Source organism: Chiloscyllium plagiosum, unplaced genomic scaffold (assembly GCF_037043375.1).
Source record: "Chiloscyllium plagiosum isolate Xiang-an unplaced genomic scaffold, Cpla_swu_hap1 HiC_scaffold_8, whole genome shotgun sequence".
Taxonomy (NCBI): domain Eukaryota; kingdom Metazoa; phylum Chordata; class Chondrichthyes; order Orectolobiformes; family Hemiscylliidae; genus Chiloscyllium; species Chiloscyllium plagiosum.
In genome coordinates, this window is record NW_028270146.1 from 104,692,947 (window position 1) to 104,714,784 (window position 21,838).

The following is a 21,838-nucleotide window of genomic DNA, read 5'->3' on the forward strand; positions in this document are numbered from 1 at the left end:
ATATAGCAGGATATAGATAGATTGGAGAGTTGGGCAGAGAAATGGCAGATGGAGTTCAATCCAGGTAAATGTGAAGTGATGCGTTTTGGAAGATCCAGCTCAAGAGTAAACTATACAGTTAAATGGAAATGTCCTGGGGAAAATTGATGTCCAGAAAGATCTGGGTGTTCAGGTCCATTATTCCCTTAAGGTGGCAATGCAGGCCTGTAGACTGGTCAAGAAGGCATACGACATGCTTTTCTTCATCGAATGGGGTATTGAGTACAGAGTTGGCAGGTCATGTTACAGTTGTATAGGACTTTGGCTCAGCCACATTTGGAATATTGCGTACAGTTCTGGTCACCACGTTACCAAAAGGATGTGGATGCTTTGGAGAGGATACAGAGGAGGTTCACCAGGATGTTGCTTGGGATGGAGGGCGCTAGCTATGAGGAGATGTTGAGTAGATTAGGATTATTTTTATTAGAAATACAGAGGTTGAGGGGGGACCTAAACGAGCTCTACAAAATCATGAGAGGTACAGACAGGATGGATAGCAAGAAGCCTTTTCACAGAGTGGGGGACTCACTTACAAGGGGTCACGAGTTGAAGGTGAGAGGGGAAAAGTTTAGGAGAGATAAATGTGGAAAGTTCTTCACGCAGAGGGTGGGGGGTGCCTGGAATGCATTGCCAGTGGAGGTGGTAGGGGCGGGAACGATAGCGTAATTTAAGATGTATCTAGACAGATACATGAATGGGCAGGGGACAGAGGGATACATATCCTTAGAAAATAGGCGGCAGGTTTAGATAAAGGATATGGATCGGCACAGGCTTGGAGGACCGAAGGGCCTGTTACTGCGCTGTAATTTTCTTTGTTCACAAAAAAACAGCCATATTTCATAACAAAAGGAGAACATTGATGACTCAAGCCTGTGGTAAATGGATTTTGGTCTAAGTGGAAAGTGCAATCCATTTCCTAATCAAATTGGAACTTACCCATGTGCTCACATATCATAGTGCATCAGTGCCAAGAAATTATTTAATTAATACTGTCTAAAGCCAGATTAATTAAACACCTGGTTGCTGAGCTTCCTACCTTGAAAGGGTGTTAATATTTTATTTGACTTGCCTGCTTGGAATTTTTGCCAATTTACCTTACTGCTCTGAATTTGTGTGCATGGAGCGGTGTTAAACTTGGAATGAATTGTATTCTATTATCTTTATTTTATGGAAAATGTTTTTTTCTTTCCCTTGTATAGAGTAGCAGCATGTCTCTGGAAAGCAGTGGCTCCTGTGAATGGCTAGATTTGGATGGAGAATTCAACTTCTCCCCTCCTTATGTTTTGTCTCCTCTCATGCAAGCAAGGTAGGAGATTCACTGGTGAGAGCTTCCAACTGGATGCTGGCATTTGTAAATCAACAATAGAAAATCACTGTTAAAAATAGTGTCAGTCTACAATCAGGGAATTGGAGTGAGAAAACTGGAGCCTTTAGACACAAAATAACATTTCAATGAACAATCTCAATGCTAATCTCACTACCCTCAGCCCATCACCTCAACACACGTGAAAATGATAACCGCAAGAATGAGCTGGCACCTTTAGTTGTTTTAAAGCCTAATGAAACAAAAATTCAGAATTTCGTGTAATTTTTCAAATGTTCGTGCAATGCCAGAAATGGGCTTGCTTTTCAAGTTCAGCTTAACCTCATTGTTAACCAAGTTAATTACTTTTTCCCTTGGATTGATTTTTTTTAACTTGCCTAAAAAACACAACTGACTCTATCTAAAGTGAATGTTTTATTCTGCAAAAGTATTTGTTTTTAAATGATATATATTTAACTACTAAAATAACACTAAATGTTAACGTTAAGGAAGGATAGAAAGGGAGGCAAGAGAGGAGGTGGGAGTGGCATTTTTGATAAGGGCTAGCACTACAGCCAGGAAATACATCCAGGGAAGTTATTTGGGTGGAACTGAGAAATAAGAAAGGGATGATCACCTTATTGGGATTGTATTATAGACCCCCTAATAGTCAGAGGGAAATTGAGAAATAAACTTGTAAGGAGATCTCAGCTATCTGTAAGAATAATAGGGTAGTTATGGGAGGGGATTTTAACTTTCCAAACATCGATTGGGACTGCCATAGTGTTAAAGGTTTAGATGGAGAGGAATTTGTTAAGTGTGTACAAGACAATTTTCTGATTCAGTATGTGGATGTACCTACCAGAGAAGGTGCAAAACCTGACCTACTCTTGGGAAATAAGGTAGGGCGGGTGACTGAGGTGTCAGTGGGGGAGCAGTTTGGGGCCAGCGACCATAATTCTATTAGATTTAAAACCGTGATGGAAAGGGATAGACCAGATCTAAAAGTTGAAGTTCTAAATTGGAGAAAGGCCAATTTTGATGGTATGAGGCAAGAACTTTCAAAAGCTGATTGAGGGCAGATGTTCACAGGTAAAGGGACGGCTGTAAAATGGGAAGCCTTCAGAAATGAGATAACGAGAATCCAGAGAAAGTATATTCCTGTCAGGGTGAAAGGGAAGGCTGGTAGGTTTAGGGAATGTTGGATGGCTAAAAAAAATTGAGGGTTTGGTTAAGAAAAAGAAGGAAGTATAGACAGGAGAGATCGAGTGAATTCTTCGAAGAGTATAAAGAAAGTAGGAATATACTTAAGAGGGAGATCAGGAGGACAAAAAGGGGACATGAGATCGCTATGGCAAATAGAATTAAGGAGAATCTAAAGGGCTTTTACAAATACATTAAGGACAAAAGGGTATCTAGGGAGAGAATAGGGCCCCTCAAAGACCAGCAAGGTGACCTTTGTGTGGAGCTGCAGAAAATGGGGGAGATACTAAATGAGTATTTTGCAACATATTTACTGTGGAAAAGGATATGGAAGATATAGACTGTAGGGAAATAGATGGTGACATCTAGCAAAATGTCCATATTACAGAGGAGGAAGTGCTGGATGACTTGAAACGGTTAAAAGTGGATAAATCCCCAGGACCTGATCAGGTGTACCCGAGAACTCTGTGGGAAGCTAGAGAAGTGATTGCTGGGCCTTTTGCTGAGATATTTGTATCATCGATAGTCACAGGTGAGGTGCCTGAAGACTGGAGATTGGCTAACGTGGTGCCACTGTTTAAGAAGGGCAGTAAAGACAAGCCAGGGAACTATAGACCAGTGAGCCTGAGGTCGGTGGTGGGCAAGTTGTTGGAGGGAATCCTGAGGGACAGGATGAACATGTATTTGGAAAGGCAAGGACTGATTAGGGATTGTCAACCTGGCTTTGTGCGTGGGAAATCATGTCTCACAAACTTGATTGAGTTTTTTGAAGAAGTAAAAAAGAGGATTGATGAGGGCAGAGTGGTAGATGTGATCTATATGGACTTCAGTAAGGCATTCGACAAGGTTACCCATGCGAGACTGATTAGCAAGGTTAGATCTCATGGAATACGGGAAGAACTAGCCAATTGGATACAGAACTGGCTCAAAGGTAGAAGACAGAGGGTGATGGTGGAGGGTTGTTTTTCAGATTGGAGGCCTGTGACCAGTGGAGCGCCACAATGATTGGTGCTGGGTCCTCTACTTTTTGTCATTTACATAAATAATTTGGATGCAAGCATAAGAGGTCCAGTTAGTAAGTTTGCAGATGACACCAAAATTGGAGGTGTAGTAGACAGCAAAGAGGGTTACCTCAGATTGGCCAGTTGGGCCAATGGGCTGAGAAGTGGCAGATGGAGTTTAATTCAGATAAATGCGAGCTGCTGCATTTTGGGAAAGCAAATCTTAGCAGGACTTATACACTTAATGGTAAGGTCCTAGGGGTGTTGCTGAACAAAGAGACCTTGGAGTACAGGTTCATAGCTCCTTGAAAGTGGAGTCTCAGGTAGATAGTGAAGAAGGCGTTTGGGATGCTTTCTTTTATTGGTCAGAGTATTGAGTACAGGAGTTGGGAGGTCATGTTGCGGCTGTACAGGAAATTGGTTAGGCCACTGTTGGAATATTGCATGCAATTCTGGTCTCCTTACTATCTGAAAGATGTTGTGAAACATGAAAGGGTTCAGAAAAGATTTACAAGGATGTTGCCAGGGTTGGAGGATTTGAGCTATAAGGAGAGGCTGAACAGGCTGGGGCTGTTTTCCCTGGAGCGTCAGAGGCTGAGGGGTGACCTTATAGAAGTTTAAACATTATGAGGGGCATGGATAGGGTAAATAGGTAAAGTCTTTTCCCTGGGGTGGCAGAGTCCAGAACTGGAGGGCATAGGTTTAAGGTGAGAAGGGAAAGATCTAAAAGAGACCTAAGGGGCAACTTTTTCATGCAGAGGGTGGTACGGGTATGGAATGAGCTGCCAGAGGAAGTGGTGGAGGCTGGTACAATCCCAACATTTAAAAGGCATTTGGATGGGTATATGAATAGGAAGGGTTTGGAGGGATATGGGCCGGATGCTGGCAGGTGGAACTAGATTGGATTGGGATATCTGGTCGGCATGGATGGGTTGAACCGAAGGGTCTGTTTCCATGCTGTACACCTCTATGACTCTACAATTGTTAAATGGTTAAATTGTTCCCCTGTGTTTTAATGTGAGTATATGCCTGTATTGAGGTTACATTAATTTAATTGCATGTGTTAAGTATTAGGACTCAAAATTTTACACAGAGATTTCAGAGATGACCGGCATTCAGATAATAGTTGCCAGTATAAGAATCATGCTAACACTGGGTATATTGCATTCTGTTATGATTTGAATGCAAACCTGAGTATTGGTCTTGCAACAAGTTGTATCTATTTCGTGCATTACTGTAGTAAAACATCCCGAGACATTTCATAAGCTTGTTACGAAACAGAAAATTGATACTAAGCTACGTAAGGAGATAGGATAGATGAGCAAAAGCATAACCAAAAAGGGTGGTTTTCAGGAATGTTTTAAGGAGGGAAGAAAGATTTGGAGAGATAGAAAAGAAGTTTGAATTTGGTGTCTCAGAAACTGAAGGGATTGTCATCAGAGGTTAATTGATGGAAACCTGGGAATGCCTTGTGAACCAGAATTGATGGAACTTGAAATCTTGGAGGTTTTGGAGCAGGAGATGACTACACAGGAGAAGGATGGGTGGGACCATGGAAGAATCTGAAAGCAAGGGAATTTAACATAGAATTCAAAGCGATCGTTTAGTCATTGTCTTTTCTTCCCAAAGTACTGAACACCTCTTGTCAAAATCACAAATGATACCATATGTGACTGTAACATGTAATTATCCCTTGTTGTCCTTCTCAATCTCTTTGCAGCTGTTGAATCAGTTGGTCACACCATCCTCCTTGATTCCCTCTGCACTATTGCCTGGCAAGGTGGAACTGCAGTCACCTGGCCTCATTTTTATCCAGTCCATCATAACCTGAGTATCACCAGTTGGAATTTATCTTCCTCCTTCACCATCATTGCCTCCAAGATGCCCACCAAGGATCTGTCCTTAGTCCATGTCCTCTTTGTCACCTCTGTGCTGCTATCAATAATATCACCTGAAAACACACATGTACTGATGGGATTCAGGTCTCCACACCATGATGTCTCTTAAGGGCCCTTCACAGCCTCTAAATTATTAGACTGTTTATCTGACACCCAGTAATGGATTAACTAAAATTTATTTGAACTGAATGTTGAGAAGATCCCTGTCACAAATTCCATTTTCTCGCCATTGACTCCATCCCTACTTGCAATTTGTATGAGTGTGGAGCAGACTGTTCACAACCTCGGTGTCATATTTGACCATGAGATGAGCTGCTAATCACATGTTCTCCCCATCATCTCTATAACATCACCAGCTTCCTCATTCAGCTTAGCTACCACCAAAACTCTTGTAACCTCTAAGTGTCACTATTCCAGTTTACTCCTGGTTGTTGCCTGTGTCTTAACTCACTAAAAGACTGTACACCCATCCCTGTGCTTGCTGACACAAAATCCTTTTGTGGTTGTACTCCTGCTTCTCTCTGGAATCTCCTCAAGTCTCCACTACCCTCTCAGATCTCTGCACTTCTCTAAATCTGGCCTCTTTGAGCATCTCCAAATTAAATATTCCACGATAAGCAAAGGTGTCGAGCTCTCTGGGGTTCCTTCCCTAAACCCCTCTGCGTCACTCTCCTACTTCAAGGTGCTTTGTAAAATTTACCTATCGACCAGACTTTTGTTACTTTCCATCATGGGATGTTTTATAGTGTTAAGTTTGTACTGTTTTATTTCTTTTATTGAAATTTCTATTCAATCTTTAGCTCACTTGTGTGTGTAAAGTACTATTGGTAGTTATTGGATTTGACATTATTGCTGTTTTCTCAGCTCACTGGTTCAAATTGTGCATTGTTTTCAAGCAGTTATTTATGGGGAACATACAGAATAGACAGTTGAATGGGCTAAGTTTTCACTCTAATCTCAAGACAACTCGTCAGTTTGAGAATGGGGGAAGAATCTGCCCCAAATACATAATCGATGAACTGAAATTTTACTTGAATGTAAAATAATGTGCAGAGGTTGCTAAATTTTATGGTAGTTTATGCAGATGTGTATTTCCTATAGGGTCAGTATCTCGATTTAACATCTTGAATTGGAGCAAACTAACTGCATGGAACTGCAGCTTTATAAGGTCCTTCTTACAGCAAGGTTCTCCTCCAAGCGACACACCATCCAGATTTGGAACTGTATGCTGTTTGTTCACTGCCACCATATCAAAATCCTTGAACACCCTCTCTAATGGCAATTTGGGGGACTTTGGAATAGCTTGCCCAATGGCAACCATGAAACTATCGTTAATGATCACAAAAACCCATATTGTTCACTAGTGTCCTTTAGAGAAGGAAACCTGCCATCCTTCCCTGGTCTGGCCTACATGTGAATCCAGATCTACAGCAATATAGTTTATTATTAACTGTCCTCTTGGCAATTAGGAATAGAACTACATCTTGTGAATGACTAAATATACAAAAGAAAATTCTGAATGCAGTAAGTGTAATCACTACTTAAAAGTACCCTGGTGTGTGGTGCAATTGATTCTCATATAAGAGAGGGCCGTCTCCAAGGAGAATTGCCCAGGGGATACTTCTTTTCTGTTGCATATCCTGAACTGCCATTGGAATTATCTTTGATAGGATTAGAGGGCTCAAGCTTTAAATGTAATTAGTGGGACATGTTGCTATTCAGACTGGGTGTAGACCAATTGACTTTCTGGTTTAGTTAGAAATATACACTTGTATATCTACAGAGAACAGATTATCACCAGGACCAGTCGGGGTCATGTAACAAAACTGGTGTGTTGCATTTTTACAGCTTTGAACACGATAAGGAGAAGGATGAAGAAATGGAGCTAAGTGAAACCAGGTGAGAAACCACTCCAAACAAATGGAAATAAACGCACACAGTGCTGCAGTAACTCAGCAAGTCCGACAGCATCTGTGGAGAGAAAACAGCGTTAACATTTCCAAGACCTGTATGGCACTTCTTCAGAACAATTGATCTTCATTTATCAAGGTCCAGGAAAAGTTTAAGCTGAAACTGAAAATAATTGTATTACACAGGCTGTGCTAACAGTAGGAGAATTCCAGAACTGAGGAGCAAGCAGGGCATAGGTAATATTGGGAAAGGTTTTACAGAGTGGGGACATGGTGATACATATCTATCTCTCAATATTGAGTCTCTTGATGAGGTGCTGAGTGCCTTTGATTGAGGGACCCCAAACTGGTGGGCACATTGCATATTGACAGGCACGCCTGCAGCAGGGCTGAAAGTGGCAGCTCAGGGATGAGGGCCTCATGTGGTCACTCATTGGTTACTCTGGGCCTCAATTGATGCCGTGGGCCATTCCGGTCCTGTCTTAACTGTGGCAGGGTTTATATATGCCACCATCCCATCTAATCAAATACAATTGTAGAATCCCTACAGTGCAGTTAGAGGCCATTCAGCCCATCGGGTCTGCATGATCCATTGAAGAGCCCTCCCACCCAGACCCCCTTCTGGGACTCGGGTTCAATTCCAACCTTTGGGCGACTATTTGTGTGGAGTTTTTACATTCTCCCCGTGTCTGCGTGGATTTCCTCCGGGTGCTCCGGTTTCCTCCCACAATCCAAAGTGTGCAGGTTAACTAGTTTGGCCATGCTAAATTGTCCATTATATCGAGTGATGTGCAGGCTAGGTGGATTAGCCAGGGGAAATACAGGGTTACAGGGGTAGGCGAGTGGGTCTGGGTGGGATGTAGTTCAGAGGTTTGGTGTGGACTCGATAGGCTAAATGTCCTGTTCCACATCATAAGGATTCTATGATTCTACCTGTCTCCAGTAAGGCACTCAGACCTTTGCCCAGTGAGGTGTGGTGTCAATGATGTACCCCTTGGCTGGGATTAGCTAGTTAGCTGGCAGAGATTGCACATGGGCAGTGTGCCACTTCCAAGCAAATAACATGCTCCCATCCAGTCCCAATATCAGGATGTTCACTGATCCAACAAGATTCTTCCCAGTGGAACTCAGACAGTCAACCAGTGAGAGGTCATAGTGCTGTGTAGGCATGATAGGCTAAATTGCCACTCTCTGTACGTAGAACATAGAACAGTACAGCACAGTACAGGCCCTTCGGCCCTCAATGTTGTGTCGACCTTTTATCCTATTGTGGTTCTGTTCGCCGAGCTGGGAATTTGTATTGCAGACGTTTCGTCCCCTGTCTAGGGGACATCCTCAGTGCTTGGGAGCCTCCTGTGAAGCCCTTCTGTGATGTTTCCTCCGGCATTTATAGTGATTTGTATCTGCCGCTTCCGGTTGTCAGTTCCAGCTGTCCGCTGCAGTGGCCGGTATATTGGGCCCAGGTCGATGTGCTTATTGATTGAATCAGTGGATGAGTGCCATGCCTTGAGTACTATGCCTAGGGTTACCTCCTTAGCAAATGGGAAATATGGTGTGGCTTTGGTGCTGTCACTTCATAACAAAAAGGTGAAAGTTATTTTGAGAGTTGGATCCTGTGGAAGCTTTATGGATAACAATTACAGTAAAGATGATCCAGTAAATGTATACAATGCATGGTCAAATGTAAGTTCAGATACTTGGATGATTGTTGCATCAAAGAATATACAATGGCGTTTAACAAACTACATAAACTACAGAAAGGCTGCAATTATTGTCACCACTGCTCGAGAGAGCAATGAAGCTGCATGCAGAGGAATATAGAGTTGTAATATTTTGTCACCACCCAGCAATGGAACAGGTATAGCATGTCACAGCGTGGCACAGCACTGTGACTGTACACAATGGACAGAATGAAAGCATCACACATTTCCGAGGGACTTTGGCTAATCAAGGCTTTCCTTCTCTCCCTCCACTTGAGCCTCAGCTCTCCAAAGAGGGGAAACATCTTCTCAGTGTTTATGTTGTCAAACCCTTTAAGAATCCTATATGTTTCAATGAGAGAACTTCTCATTCTCCTAAACTCCAGTGAATATTAGCCTTTGATTAGATTCCCTACAGCATGGAAACAGGCCCTTCGGCCCTACCAGTCCACACCGACCCTCTGAAGAGTAACCCTCCCAGACCCATTTCCCTCTGACTAATGCACCTAACACTATGGGCAATTTAGCATGGTCACTTCATCTGACCTGTACTTCGTTGGGATTGTGAGAGGAAACCAGAGCACCCAGAAGAAACCCCCTCAGACACTGGGGGAATGTGCAAACTCCACACACGGTTGCCTAAGCCTGGAATCGAACCTGGGGACAATCAGAGTGTAGTACTGGAAAAGCACAGCAGGTCTTGCAGCATCCGAGGAGCAGGAGAATTGATGTTTTGGGTAAAAGCCATTCATCAGCCCTTTCCTGATGAAGAGCTTTTGCCGGAAACGTCGATTTTCCTGCTCCTCAGATGCTGCCTGACCTGCTGTGCTGTTCCAGCATCACTCTAATCTAAACTCTGGTTTCCAGCATCCACAGTCCTCACTTTTGCCTGGGTGCTTTCCCAGCACTACACTCTCGACTTTAATCTCCAGCAGTCCTCATTTTCGCCTCAGAAGACAATCACTCTATACCAGGTATTACTTTAGTGAACTTTCTCTGATTTGCCCTCCCACTACAAAAAGGGGACCAACTGCTCACAGTTGTGGTCTCACCAGCATCTTGTACAGTTACAGTAAGATTTCCCTACTGTTACACTCCAACCCTTGAAATAAGGGCCAACATTCCATTAGCCTTCCTGATTACCTGCTATACTTGTGTGCTAGCCTTCTCTCTTTTGTGCTTAAGTACCCCAGGTCCCTTTCTGCTACAGATTTCTACAATTTTTCTTCATTAAATGATACTTTTATTTCATTCTCCCTTCCATAATGAACAACTTCGCATTAACCCACTAATCTTACTGGCCAAAAGCATCCTCTTGATCAGATCAACAGGAAGTACTAGGCTATCTAAGGCTTCAATCCAAAATCCCCACCCAGTAGTATGGTTTAAATTTATTAGACAAACCCAGGGACAGCATAATAGTGTCATGTCACCAGATCAATCTAGCTAGCAGAGAGCTTATTATACTCAAAGGTGACAAAGTAAATGATTTTTCAAAATGTGTCAAAGAAATTCACCTGAGGATCATAACACCATCAAATAAAATAAAAGAGGAACTGAACAAAATACTCTCATTGCCCCACCTCTCTGTATGACTCTCACTCTTCGATTTGGTTGTAGAATATCTGATAATTTGTAAAAGTTTGATATCTGACCATTGTGACTTCTCGCTGTATTAATTTATTCCTCAGTTGTGTCTCATTTCTTTTCCTCTTCAGGAATTCAATGACACATACTCAGGTTCACATATCTCAAGTGAGTGGCTTTAATATGAGGAGCTTACAGCTCAAATGTGAATGTCATCTCATTCAACAGACTCAGATCAAAATGTACACCCAGGAGTAACCACCAGATTGCAGTCAGTGCCCCCTGTTCATATGTGTCAGCCCTGATGTGTGGATTGTGTATGTAGGTTTGCTCACTGAGCTGGAAGGTTCATTTCCAGAAGTTTTGTCACCATACTAGGTAACATCTTCAGTGGGCCTCCGGGCGAAGCACTGCTGATGATTCCTGCTTTCTCTTTATATTTCTGTTTGGATTTCTTTGGGTTGGTGATGTCATTTCCTGTTTTCTCAGGGGGCTGGTAGATGGGGTCTAACTCGATTGGGATTGTGCATTCGCATGTGTCCACTGATCATGGGTTCAAGTCCTGATGCAGAGACTGAATGCTGAAGCTGACTGCAATACTAACGACAGATCAGAAGATTGCTTTAGAGAGATGACTGGTGGTGGTTTAGCCTGAGGGTTAGGCGAGTGGAGAGTTTGAGAAGGAGAATACTTCATAATAAGCTCCTGCAGTGCAGGAATTGAACCCACAGTGTTGCATGGCTAATCAGGCCCTCTTTCTTTTTAGATGAGATGTTATGTGAAGGTCCTATCTGCCCTCTTGGGTGCATGTTAGGAGATACCATAGCCATTTTTCAAAGCAGTTAAGGGACCTCTCCATGGGATAACTATCTAACACCAGCAAAATTGATTTTGCAGCCATTAACTTAATCACTATTCTTTGTACAACTTGTTTGCCATGTTTCATAAATTGCAGCAGTAACTACACTTCACAAAAGTATTTAATTGGCTGTAACGTACTTTGGGACATTCTTACGTGTGAAAGGAGTCATTTAAAATACAAAAGGTTGTGAACCTCTGCAGCTCTCTGCCATGGAGAGCTGTGAAAGCTCAGTCTTTTGATAATGTTTTAGGTAGAGATTTCTGTATTTCTAGTTACCAGTGATGTACAGGTTATGAGGATGGGGTGGGTGAAAGACACTGAAGCATTTGATCAGTCTTGATCATATTAAATGGCAGGAAAGGCTCAACGGGCTGAATGACCTACTCCTGTTCCTGTGTTGCTAACTTTGTATATAGCAGTCAAGAGTGTGAAGGTAAGAGAAAAAGTTACTTGCCAAGACCAAGGGTTGCTGAAAGCCGATCCTAGATATCCTGTCCAGAGATGTTCTTTCATACCTCAGGAGCAGGTGGGACTTGAACCCAGGTCTCCTAGATCAGAGGTAGGGACATTATCACTTTACCACAAGAGCCTTTGCAGTACTGATCACATTGCCTCAGTTATCAGTTAATGTGGCTAAGTCTTTGGCTCAAACTTGAGCCCACTTTGATCTATGTTGCTCAGTATGTCACAGTGTTGTACGCCAATAACTTGAGACGTGGGGAGCTTAATGATTTTTCTAGTGGCAAACTAAAGTAGTCCTAGGATTAATATGTTATCCAATTTGTCGTCACACTGGGGTATTATGGGAAGATCATGTGGTAGTTTGGAAGTTATGATAGGAAACTAGAGTAGCTCAGTGAGCAGCTCTCCTGTGACTGAGCCAGCAGGCCGCACATTCACAATACACTCCAGGACTTGTTGGCCATGAAAGGAGCTACTCAAAGGTGCAGGCAAGGCAATGTGTGCTGGTGTCAGTCCCCAGCTTGTGTACAGGAGGAGGGTTAGAGACACCCAACTATAAAAACCACCTTCTAATCCAACAATGCTGATTGCTCTGTAGCAATGATTGACCAACATTGTGGCAACTTCATGTGTGAGAGAGAGAGAGAGAGAGAGAGAGAGATTGGCTAAAGCATTGGTGATGGATTTTCCAGATAGCCACAAAAAAGCTATGTATTGTAGCAGGAAATGATGACACTGCATTTCACAGGAGCTCTGACTCCTAGGGAATTCATGTTTTCCAGTCCCTATGTGTAGCATTTTAAGTGTTTATGCAGTGCTACCGTTGAGGTAGTTTGTAGAATATAAACAGTGAGCTTCACTAGCCAAATTGTGTCCACTTAATGAGGCAGCAATCTAGATTTTAGCTTTGAGCCATAATCTAGGTTTGGGATGGAACATAATGTGAAGGACCCACTTCTGTTATAGTTTTTCAACAGAAGTTCAACATCTAGTAATAAAGTGCAGAGGGCAGTCCCAGCCAATAATCCATCCTCAACCAGTATTACCAGAAAACACAATCACTGTCTTCTGTGTCGTTGTAGACTCGCTGTGACTCCTCTCATGCTAGCTCTGGGATGCTGGCTACCTTTTGATGCACATGGAAAAAGTAACTTCTTGTGCACCGAGCTCTCAACATACGGCATCTATATAACAGAAATTGATAAAACACTTTTAGATACAGGAATCCAAGAGATAAAGCAACAAAGACAAACAATTTGTGGAGAACAGAACCTGGTCATTGTTTCAGATCTTTAAACCATGGGGAACCATCTTCAAAATTGAAGCAATCACTGACTTCTTTTCTACTGTTTGTATTTCTGCGTTATCAGATTTTTATTTAACAATAGAATACTTTGAGGTTTTGTTTGTGTTTCAGTGATATAATGAATGAATGGGAGTCTTGTACAGTAATTGTTATATCAAATAATATACTTGGTATGTTAAAAGCAGCTAGTTTAGTTCTAATTTCTGATATTTAATTTATCATTTACCAGTCATAGATGCTAATGTATTTTTGGCATGCAAGGCTTTTGGTTATGAACTTGCTTTCAATGGAGGTTAATTGAGAGGACATCCATTCAAATCAGTTGTTGCTGTAGTTACTGTAGCTTGTTGGCACAGCATGTTGGACACCAGCTCACTGTGCAAGCAAGTTTACATTCAGAATAGTAGTCTTAAAGCTCTATTAAGACTTAAACGTTGGGGTTGTTCAGAATATCCGTTGAACATTGGCAAAAAGATATTTTTGGACCTACACCATTCATTCTGTGAGGACAGTCTATTAACTGGGAAGTTATTGTAAGATTAGCAACGGCAAATACACATTGGAGTGTGTGTTTGTGATTGTACGTTTACTGTTTACATTTAATATTTAATATGTTAAAAAGGTACATGCTCTGCATTAAACTTTCAGCTGTAACTGTGTGAAGGAATTGATACTACATTATACAACATCAAGAAGATATAATTTCAACATTTTATAAACAAGATATGCGTGGAGCTGTTCGACCTTATGATTTTGAGATTTTGTGTCTTTTGGTTTTAACATCAGACTTGTTCTTTAATGACTCATTAAGCTTGTTTATTGGGGTTTATTCCTGTTATTAGCTAAATTCTACCTTGTAAGTCTTTAACCTGTGAGGCTATATCAACAACTGCAATATTACCAACATCAGAGTTGTGTGTGTTGGGGTGGTTGATTTCATTGCATCAAGACACTGTTCAAAAGGGCCACAACACACTGCAGTACACCAGAACTGCAAAAAGAGGAAGAAGAACACCTCTACAATGTATTTGCCAAAAATGGATACCCCCGCAATTTCATCAACAGATGCCTAAGGGAAAGACAATGGAATGAGGACATGACACAACCCAAAGGACTAGCCACTTTACCATACATCAAGAACATTTCTGAACTGACAACCAGACTACTAGGACTCATAACAGCACACAAACCAACAGCCACTCTCAGACAACAACTCACCAGGACAAAGGACCCGATACCCAGCATGAGCAAAACCAACGTAGTGTACAAAATCCCATGCAAGGACTGCACAAAACACTACATAGGACAAACAGGAAGACAGCTAACGATCCGCATCTATGAACACCAACTAGCCACGCAATGACACAACCAGCTATCCTTAGTAGCCACACACGCAGATGACAAGCAACATGAGTTTGACTGGGACAACACTACTATTATAGGACAAGCCAAACAGAGAACAGCCAGGGAATTCCTAGAGGCATGGCACTCATCCACTGATTCAATCCACAAGCACATCGACCTGGACCCAATATACCGACCACTGCAACGGACAGCTGACAACTGGAAGCGGCAGATTCAAACCACTACAAATGCTGGAGGAAAGATCACAGAAGCGCTTCACGGGAAACTCCCAAGCACTGAGGATGTCACCTAGACAGGGGACGAAACGTCTGCAACGCAAACTCCCAGCTCGGCGAATACAACCACAACAATTACCAACATCAGATATCCTGCAAACTACACCATTGTACCAGCACCAGAAATATCATGTTTAAGTTTGTTATTGAACTCCGAGCTAATGTACCAAGTTGGTGTGCTTATGGCTTTGAACTTTGTAGAAAGTGTAATATTTGCTGTTAACTTGAATACAGTGCACTGCCATAGTTGGTCTGTTTAAAGCATCTTGCAGAATCACTGAGTGGTTGGTGCCTTTGTGTCAGTCCCTGTGCAACCAAGCAGGTTTTCTTTGTGGACTGCAAGCTTCTTTGTTGCTAGGTAACTTAACGGCTGGAGTGTGAAAAATCAGAAGTTTAGCGATCGATCGGTGATGAAAGAACCGATTGGTGAGGGGAAAGAACTTTGTATTTACAATTCAAGTTTGGCGAGCAGATTAAAACAAGTTCAGACAGCTGCTGTCAAGTTGCTTGATCATGTTTTTTAAAATATTGAATTTATAAATCAACTGGTGACTTTAAGGAACTTGAAAATCTGGTGGTAAGAGGATTTCCTTTTGTTGCATGTAAACTTTCACGAGTTGGTGACCCCAAAGTCTGTGGCTTCCTGACTAGGTTTTACTTGCTTTCCCATTTGGCTGCACTTGAATTGTACCAGCTTGTACAGTGTGAGAATAAAATTAACTTTCACAGCCAGCAAATAATTGCCTGCTTATTTTTTTCCCTTAAGAGGCACCTACTTGATCCTCTACAGTCCATGTAGCAAAGGTGCTTCCAGAAATAAGTTAACTCAAGAAGTCCAGCATTTTAACCCAGAGACCGTAAAGGTACGACGTTAGGATTGTCCAAGTTAGGATTATGTGTGTCTGATGCCGCTGTCCTTTTAGTTTGTAGAAATTATGGATTTGAGATGTGCCATCCAGGAATATTATATTTTGAACTTAATCCACCTCTGCAATGTGAACAGTGCTATTGTTTGCTACTGCAGAAAAGAAATGTTCAGTGAACTTTGAGTTCACACATGCATAAAATGTAACTCGCTGATGTTTATCCTCAGGAGGCAGCTAGTCGAACTTCGGGAGAGATACCAAAACAAACAGCAGGAGCACAAAGAATACAAACACAAGCTGAAGGCATCGGAAGCTTTTTACCAAGGGCAGGTACAGCAGCAGGAATGCTACATTGAGGAACTGCGAAAACACATCCAAGCAGCCCAGTCGCAGGCAGAACAAGAGCTCAAACACGATCAGGAGCAGCTCAAACAACAAATTGAGCTAAGTATGTAGTCACAATCTTTTCTTTGAAGATGATTCACTCTCAGTAGCAAAAGAACATTCTGATTGTGTACCAGCCAGCAAACAAGTTTGCATTTTCCTTTGACATGTTATCACCCAAAACAACTCGTTTCTGCAATGTCAGAACAAGTTTTTAATGTAAAGTGGCAGCTCTTCCTGGTTTACTTTGTGTAATTCTTGATGGCTCACAGCTACGAGATGGCGACACAGAGATCTGCTTATACCCCAGACAACACCTATTTGATAAAACTTATTTATTTGGGGAAATGTATTTTTTTCTGCACCTGTAGCAGAGAAAAGATAAATGCAAATAGATGAAAATAATTTAAAGAAACTGAATTGATCATTGTAATAAATTGTTTCTATATTATGTAACTATTTACAATTCTTCTGGACAATGTCTTGTTTTTGTTATTAGTCATCGCCACCATTATTCCATCACTCTTGGCACATATACTATTAGATACCTTGCCTTTTGTTCTCTGACCCTCTCCTGTTTTGAGGAGAAAGTGAGGACTGCAGATGCTGGAGATCAGAGCTGAAAATGTGTTGCTGGAAAAGCGCAGCAGGTCAGGCAGCATCCAGGGAACAGGAGAATCGACGTTTCGGGCATAAGCCCTTCTTCAGGAGGGCTTATGCCCGAAACGTCGATTCTCCTGCTCCTTGGATGCTGCCTGACCTGCTGCGCTTTTCCAGCAACACATTTTCAGCCCCTCTCCTGTTTTTCCTTAACACAGTGTCACTCCCAAACTGTTAAACTCCATGTTGGGTCCTGAGGGCAATAAAGTAGATGAGATGCTGTTCCTCCAGCTTGTGTTAAACCTTGCTGGAGCACTCAGCAGGCCTGAGACAGAAATATTGGCATGGGAACGTAGTGATGTATGCAAGTGGCAAGCTACTGCAAGCTTTGGTTACTTTTACAGATAGAGCGAAGGTGTTCCAGAAAGCACTTGCCCACTGTGCATTTCTTGTCCCCAGTGTACATGTGATCACATTGTGAGCAGTGATTACAGTAGGCAGGACTAACTAAAGTGCAGGCAAATCATTGCTTCATCTGGACAGTGTGTTGTAGCCTTGAATTATGACGAGGAGGTGGTAAACAGAGAGAGAAACTGGGAGAATGGAATAGAATCCATACAGAAAATAGAGCATGAGATATATAGTCCAGGTATCTGTGGGAGACAGTGGATTTGTAGTGGATATTGATGGGGAGAAAGTGAGGTCTGCAGATGCTGGAGATCAGAGCTGAAAATGTGTTGCTGGAAAAGCGCAGCAGGTCAAGCAGCATCTAGGGAACAGGAGAATCGCCGTTTCGGGCATAAGCCCTTCTTGAAGAAGGGCTTATGCCCGAAACATCGATTCTCCTGTTCCCTAGATGCTGCCTGACCTGCTGCGCTTTTCCAGCAACACATTTTCAGCAGTGGACATTGATGGCCAGCAGACTCCTAGAAATGGAAACCGAGGTATCAAGGAAGGGAACAAGGAAGTCATTGGTGGACCAGGCAAAGGTGAGGTTTAATAAAAACTAGAACCAAAATTCATGTATGTTTCTAATTCCGGATAAGAAAGGAGATAGCACTGACAATGTTGTTGATGAACCAGAGAAATAGTTGTGAGTGGGAGGGCTGGAGGAGGACTCAAAATGGGATGTTCCACATACTCCACAACGAGACAGCCATAACTGGACCCATGTGGGTACCCATGGCCATCACTTTGACCTGATGAAAGTGAGAGAAGTTACAGGAGAAGTTGTTCAAAGTGACAGCGAGTTGGGCGTGTTGGAGGACTGACCTGGTGGTAATGCACTCTTTGTGCGCTCTTTCTCTTTTGCTCGCTCGCTCGCTCACTCACTCTTGGTTGGGTCGTTGGACTCGAAAGGTTAACTCTGTTTTCTCTCTGCAGGTGCTCCAGTTGGGTAGGGCAAATCAGGATAGGACTTACAGACTTAGTGGTAAGGTTCTGGGAATGTTGCTGGACAAGGAGACCTTGGAGTGCAGGTTCATAGTTCCTTAAAAGTGGAGTTACAGGTTAATAGGATAGTGAGGAAGGCGTTTGGTATGCTTTCCTTTATTGGTCAATGCATTGAATATAGGAGTTGGAAGGTCATGTTTGAGGCTGTACAGGACATTGGTTAGGGCATGTTTGAAATACTGGTTGCAATTCTGGTCTATCTTCTATAGAAGAGATATTGAACTTAGAAGGGTTCAGAAACGGTTTACAAAGATGTTTGGGAGTTTCAGCGATAGATAGAGGCTGAATAGGCTGGGGCTTTTTTACCTGGAGTGTCAGAGGCTGAGGGTGACTGTATAAAATCATTAGGGTCATGAATAGCCAAGGTCTTTTCCCCACGGTAAGAGAGCCCAAAACTAGAGGGGTACAGGTTTAAGGTGAGAGGGGAAAGATATGAAAGGGATTTCAGGGGCAACGTTTTCACGCAGATGGTGGTGCGTGTATAGAATGAGCTGCCAGAGGAAGTGGTGGAGGCTGGTACAATTACAACATTTTAAAATGCATCTGTATGTGTATATGAATAGGAAGGGTTTAGAGGGATATGGGTCAAATGCTGGCAAATGGGACTATATCAATTTAGATTTCTGATTGGCATGGACGAGTTGGACCGAAGGGTCTGTTTCAATGCTGTCCATCTCCGAGTCCATGCTGCCAATCCTGCTGAGTTTGTCCAGTATCTGTTCTTGTTTTAGGTTACCAGCATCCCCACTTCTGTGTTCATTTTACTGTTGACTCTTGTTCTCCAGTTGTCTGACTTGCTGAGTAATTCCAGCATTCTCTGTGAACCCCCCCGCCCCTTCTCTTAATATATTCCCTCTTAATATTTGTTTCATCTCTCCAACATCTGCACTACCATGTTTTTAGCCATGTTAACAGCTGTCTGTTCTTTTTCTTTTCCCAGACCAGCAATGTCTAGCAAATGAAGAGAGGCGTTTGGAGTCTTTAGCGCAGCACCGCCGTGAGCTGGGGACACAGACAGAGACTGTAAAGTTCACTGAGTGTGGGGTACAAATCACCCTTCAAAACAAGGAGATTCCTTCCCTTGAGCAAGATAGGAAGCGGCTGGTGCAGCTGGAACTGCTTCAGAAACACTCACTGAAGAAGGCCGAGCGAAATATCAGCAAGAAAAGAGTCAAATACCAGCTGGAGAGAATTGCCGGGAAGCAAAAACTGTTGGAAGCCAAAACCAACCTGCAACACCTGGAGGCTGCAAGCTTACTCAGCAAGGATCAACTCAAGCAGCCAACCGTGGACAAAATGAACACTTTACAAACCAGTCCAAATCCAAAACTGACAAAGTGGAACAAATCATTCCCTCCATACTCATTACCAGCAACAAAACAATCACCATCTGTTCGTTTACTAGCTAGAAGGCACTCTGATTCAAATGACCTGGTATCACGCCTGTACCCACAGTATGTCCCAGTTTACAGGTATGTATTTCTTGTTCAAAAATGAGTTTGTTTACAACTCATCTTGCAACATGTCCATATTAAAGAGGAGGTGGTGCTGGACTGCTTAAGATGCATAAAGGTGGATAAATGCCCGCACTTGATCAGGTGTACCCAAGAACTCTGTGGGAAGCTAGAGAAGTGATTGCTGGGGCCCTTGCTGAGATACTTGTGTCATCGATAGCCACAGGTGACGTGCTGGAAGACTGGAGGTTGGCTAACCTGGTGCCACTCTTAAAGAGTTAAGGAAAAGCCAGAGAACTATAGACCGGTGACCCTGACATCAGTGGTGGGCAAGTTGTTGGAAGGAATCCCGAGGGACAAGATTTACATGTATTTGGAAAGGCAAGGACTGATTAGGGAGAGTCAACATGGCTTTGTGTGAGGGAAATCATGCCTCACAAACTTGATTGAGCTTTGTGAAGAAGTAACGATGAGGGAAGAGCAGTGGACCTGATCTATATGGACTTCAGTAAGACTTTTGACAAGATTCCTCATGGTAGACTGATTAACAATGTTAGATCACACAGAATACAGGGAGAACTAGCCATTTGGATACAGAACTGGCTCAAAGGTAGAATACAGAGGGTGATGGTGGAGGGATGCTTTTCAGACTGGAGGCCTGTGACTGGAGTGCCACAAAGATCAGTGCTGGGTCCACTGCTTTTTGTCATTTATGTAAATGATTTGGATGTGAGTGTAGGAGGTTTAGTTAGTAAGTTTGCAGATGACACCAAAATTGGAGGTATAGTGGACAGCGAAGAGGGTTGCCTCAGATTACAATGGGATCTTGATTAGATGGGCCATTGGGCTGAGGAGTGGCAGATGGAGTTTAATTTAGATAAATGTAAGGTGCTGCATTTTGGAAAAACAAATCAGGGTAGGCCTCCTATACTTATTGGTAAGGTCCTGGTGTGTGTTATTGAACAAAGAGACCTTGGAATGCAGGGTCATAGCTCCTTGAACGTGAAGTCACAGATAGATAGGATAGCGAAGAAGCTGTTTAGTATGCTTGCCTTTATTGGTCAGTGCATTGAGTATAGGATTTGACGGGATCATTTTGTGACTGTACAGGGCATTTGTTAAGCCACTATTGGAATATTGTGCACAATTCTGGTCTCTCTACTATAGTAAGGATGTTGTGAAATATGAGAGTGTTCAGAAAAGGTTTGTAAGGATGTTGCCAGAGTTGTAGAGTTTGAGCTATAAGGAGAGGCTGAATAGGCTGGGGCTATTTTCCCTGGAGCGTCTGAGGCTGAGGGGTGACCTTATAGAGGTTTACAAAATTGAGGGTAAATCACAGGGTAAATAGACAAGGTTTTTTCTCCTGGAGTGGTGGAGTCTAGAACTAGAGGGCATAGGTTTAGTGTGAGAGGGGAAAGATTTAAGAGGGAGCCAAGGGGCAACATTTTCATGCAGCGGGTGGTGCATGTATGGAATGAGCTGCCAGAGGAAGTGGTGATGGCTGGTACAATAACAATATTTCAAAGTTATCTGGATGGGTATATAAATAGGAAGAGTTTAGAGGGCTATGTGCCAAATGGGATAAATTTATCTCTGATATCTGATTGACATGGGCAGATTGGACCGCAGGGTCTGTTTCTGTGCTGTACATCTCTTTGTCTCTGACTTGTGAGTTGCCACATACTTAGCGTGGGATAACAGTTGGAGAGTCCTTTCAAACTTTTAAATAAAATATGCATCTTTGTACTTAGAAGTCAAATTTAATAAGTAAAAAACATTTAATGCCGAATAGGCCAGAACGTGAAAGTGCAGTGTCAATTGTAGATTAGTGGTGGCAGGTTTGCCTCTTTAATACAAGGTTCAAATCCCACCCCAGAGATTTAAGTATATGATCTAAGCTGATGCTATGCTACATTACCGAGAGATGCCGATCATCTGTTGTCTTTTGTCATGTATGAGACATTATATCAAGGCTTGTCTGGTCTACCTAGTGGATGTGAACAAATCCCTGGCAAAACTTTGGAGGAATGGCAGGGAATTCTTCCAGCGGAGTCATACCATTTCTCTTGCTTAGTAATCCTCCCATGTTTAACACACAAGCTCACTCAAATCTACTGTTTTAGCATTCCTCGTTCTGCAACTCCAGAATCATTCCTTGTTCTGCTATTCCG

The 21,838-nt window shown here is 42.6% G+C and overlaps 1 protein-coding gene across 2 annotated transcripts in view; it reads left to right on the plus strand.

The window, feature by feature from the left end:
- The window catches only part of stard9 (StAR-related lipid transfer (START) domain containing 9), a 299,291-nt gene that overhangs the window by 235,114 nt on the left and 42,339 nt on the right, over positions 1 to 21,838 (plus strand). For both annotated transcript variants that reach the window (XM_043698518.2, XM_087990203.1), the window contains 4 exons: positions 1,239 to 1,345; positions 7,293 to 7,343; positions 16,005 to 16,225; positions 19,154 to 19,685. In XM_043698518.2, coding sequence (XP_043554453.2) covers positions 1,239 to 1,345; positions 7,293 to 7,343; positions 16,005 to 16,225; positions 19,154 to 19,685 — 911 coding nt within the window. The remainder of the gene's footprint in view (positions 1 to 1,238; positions 1,346 to 7,292; positions 7,344 to 16,004; positions 16,226 to 19,153; positions 19,686 to 21,838) is intronic.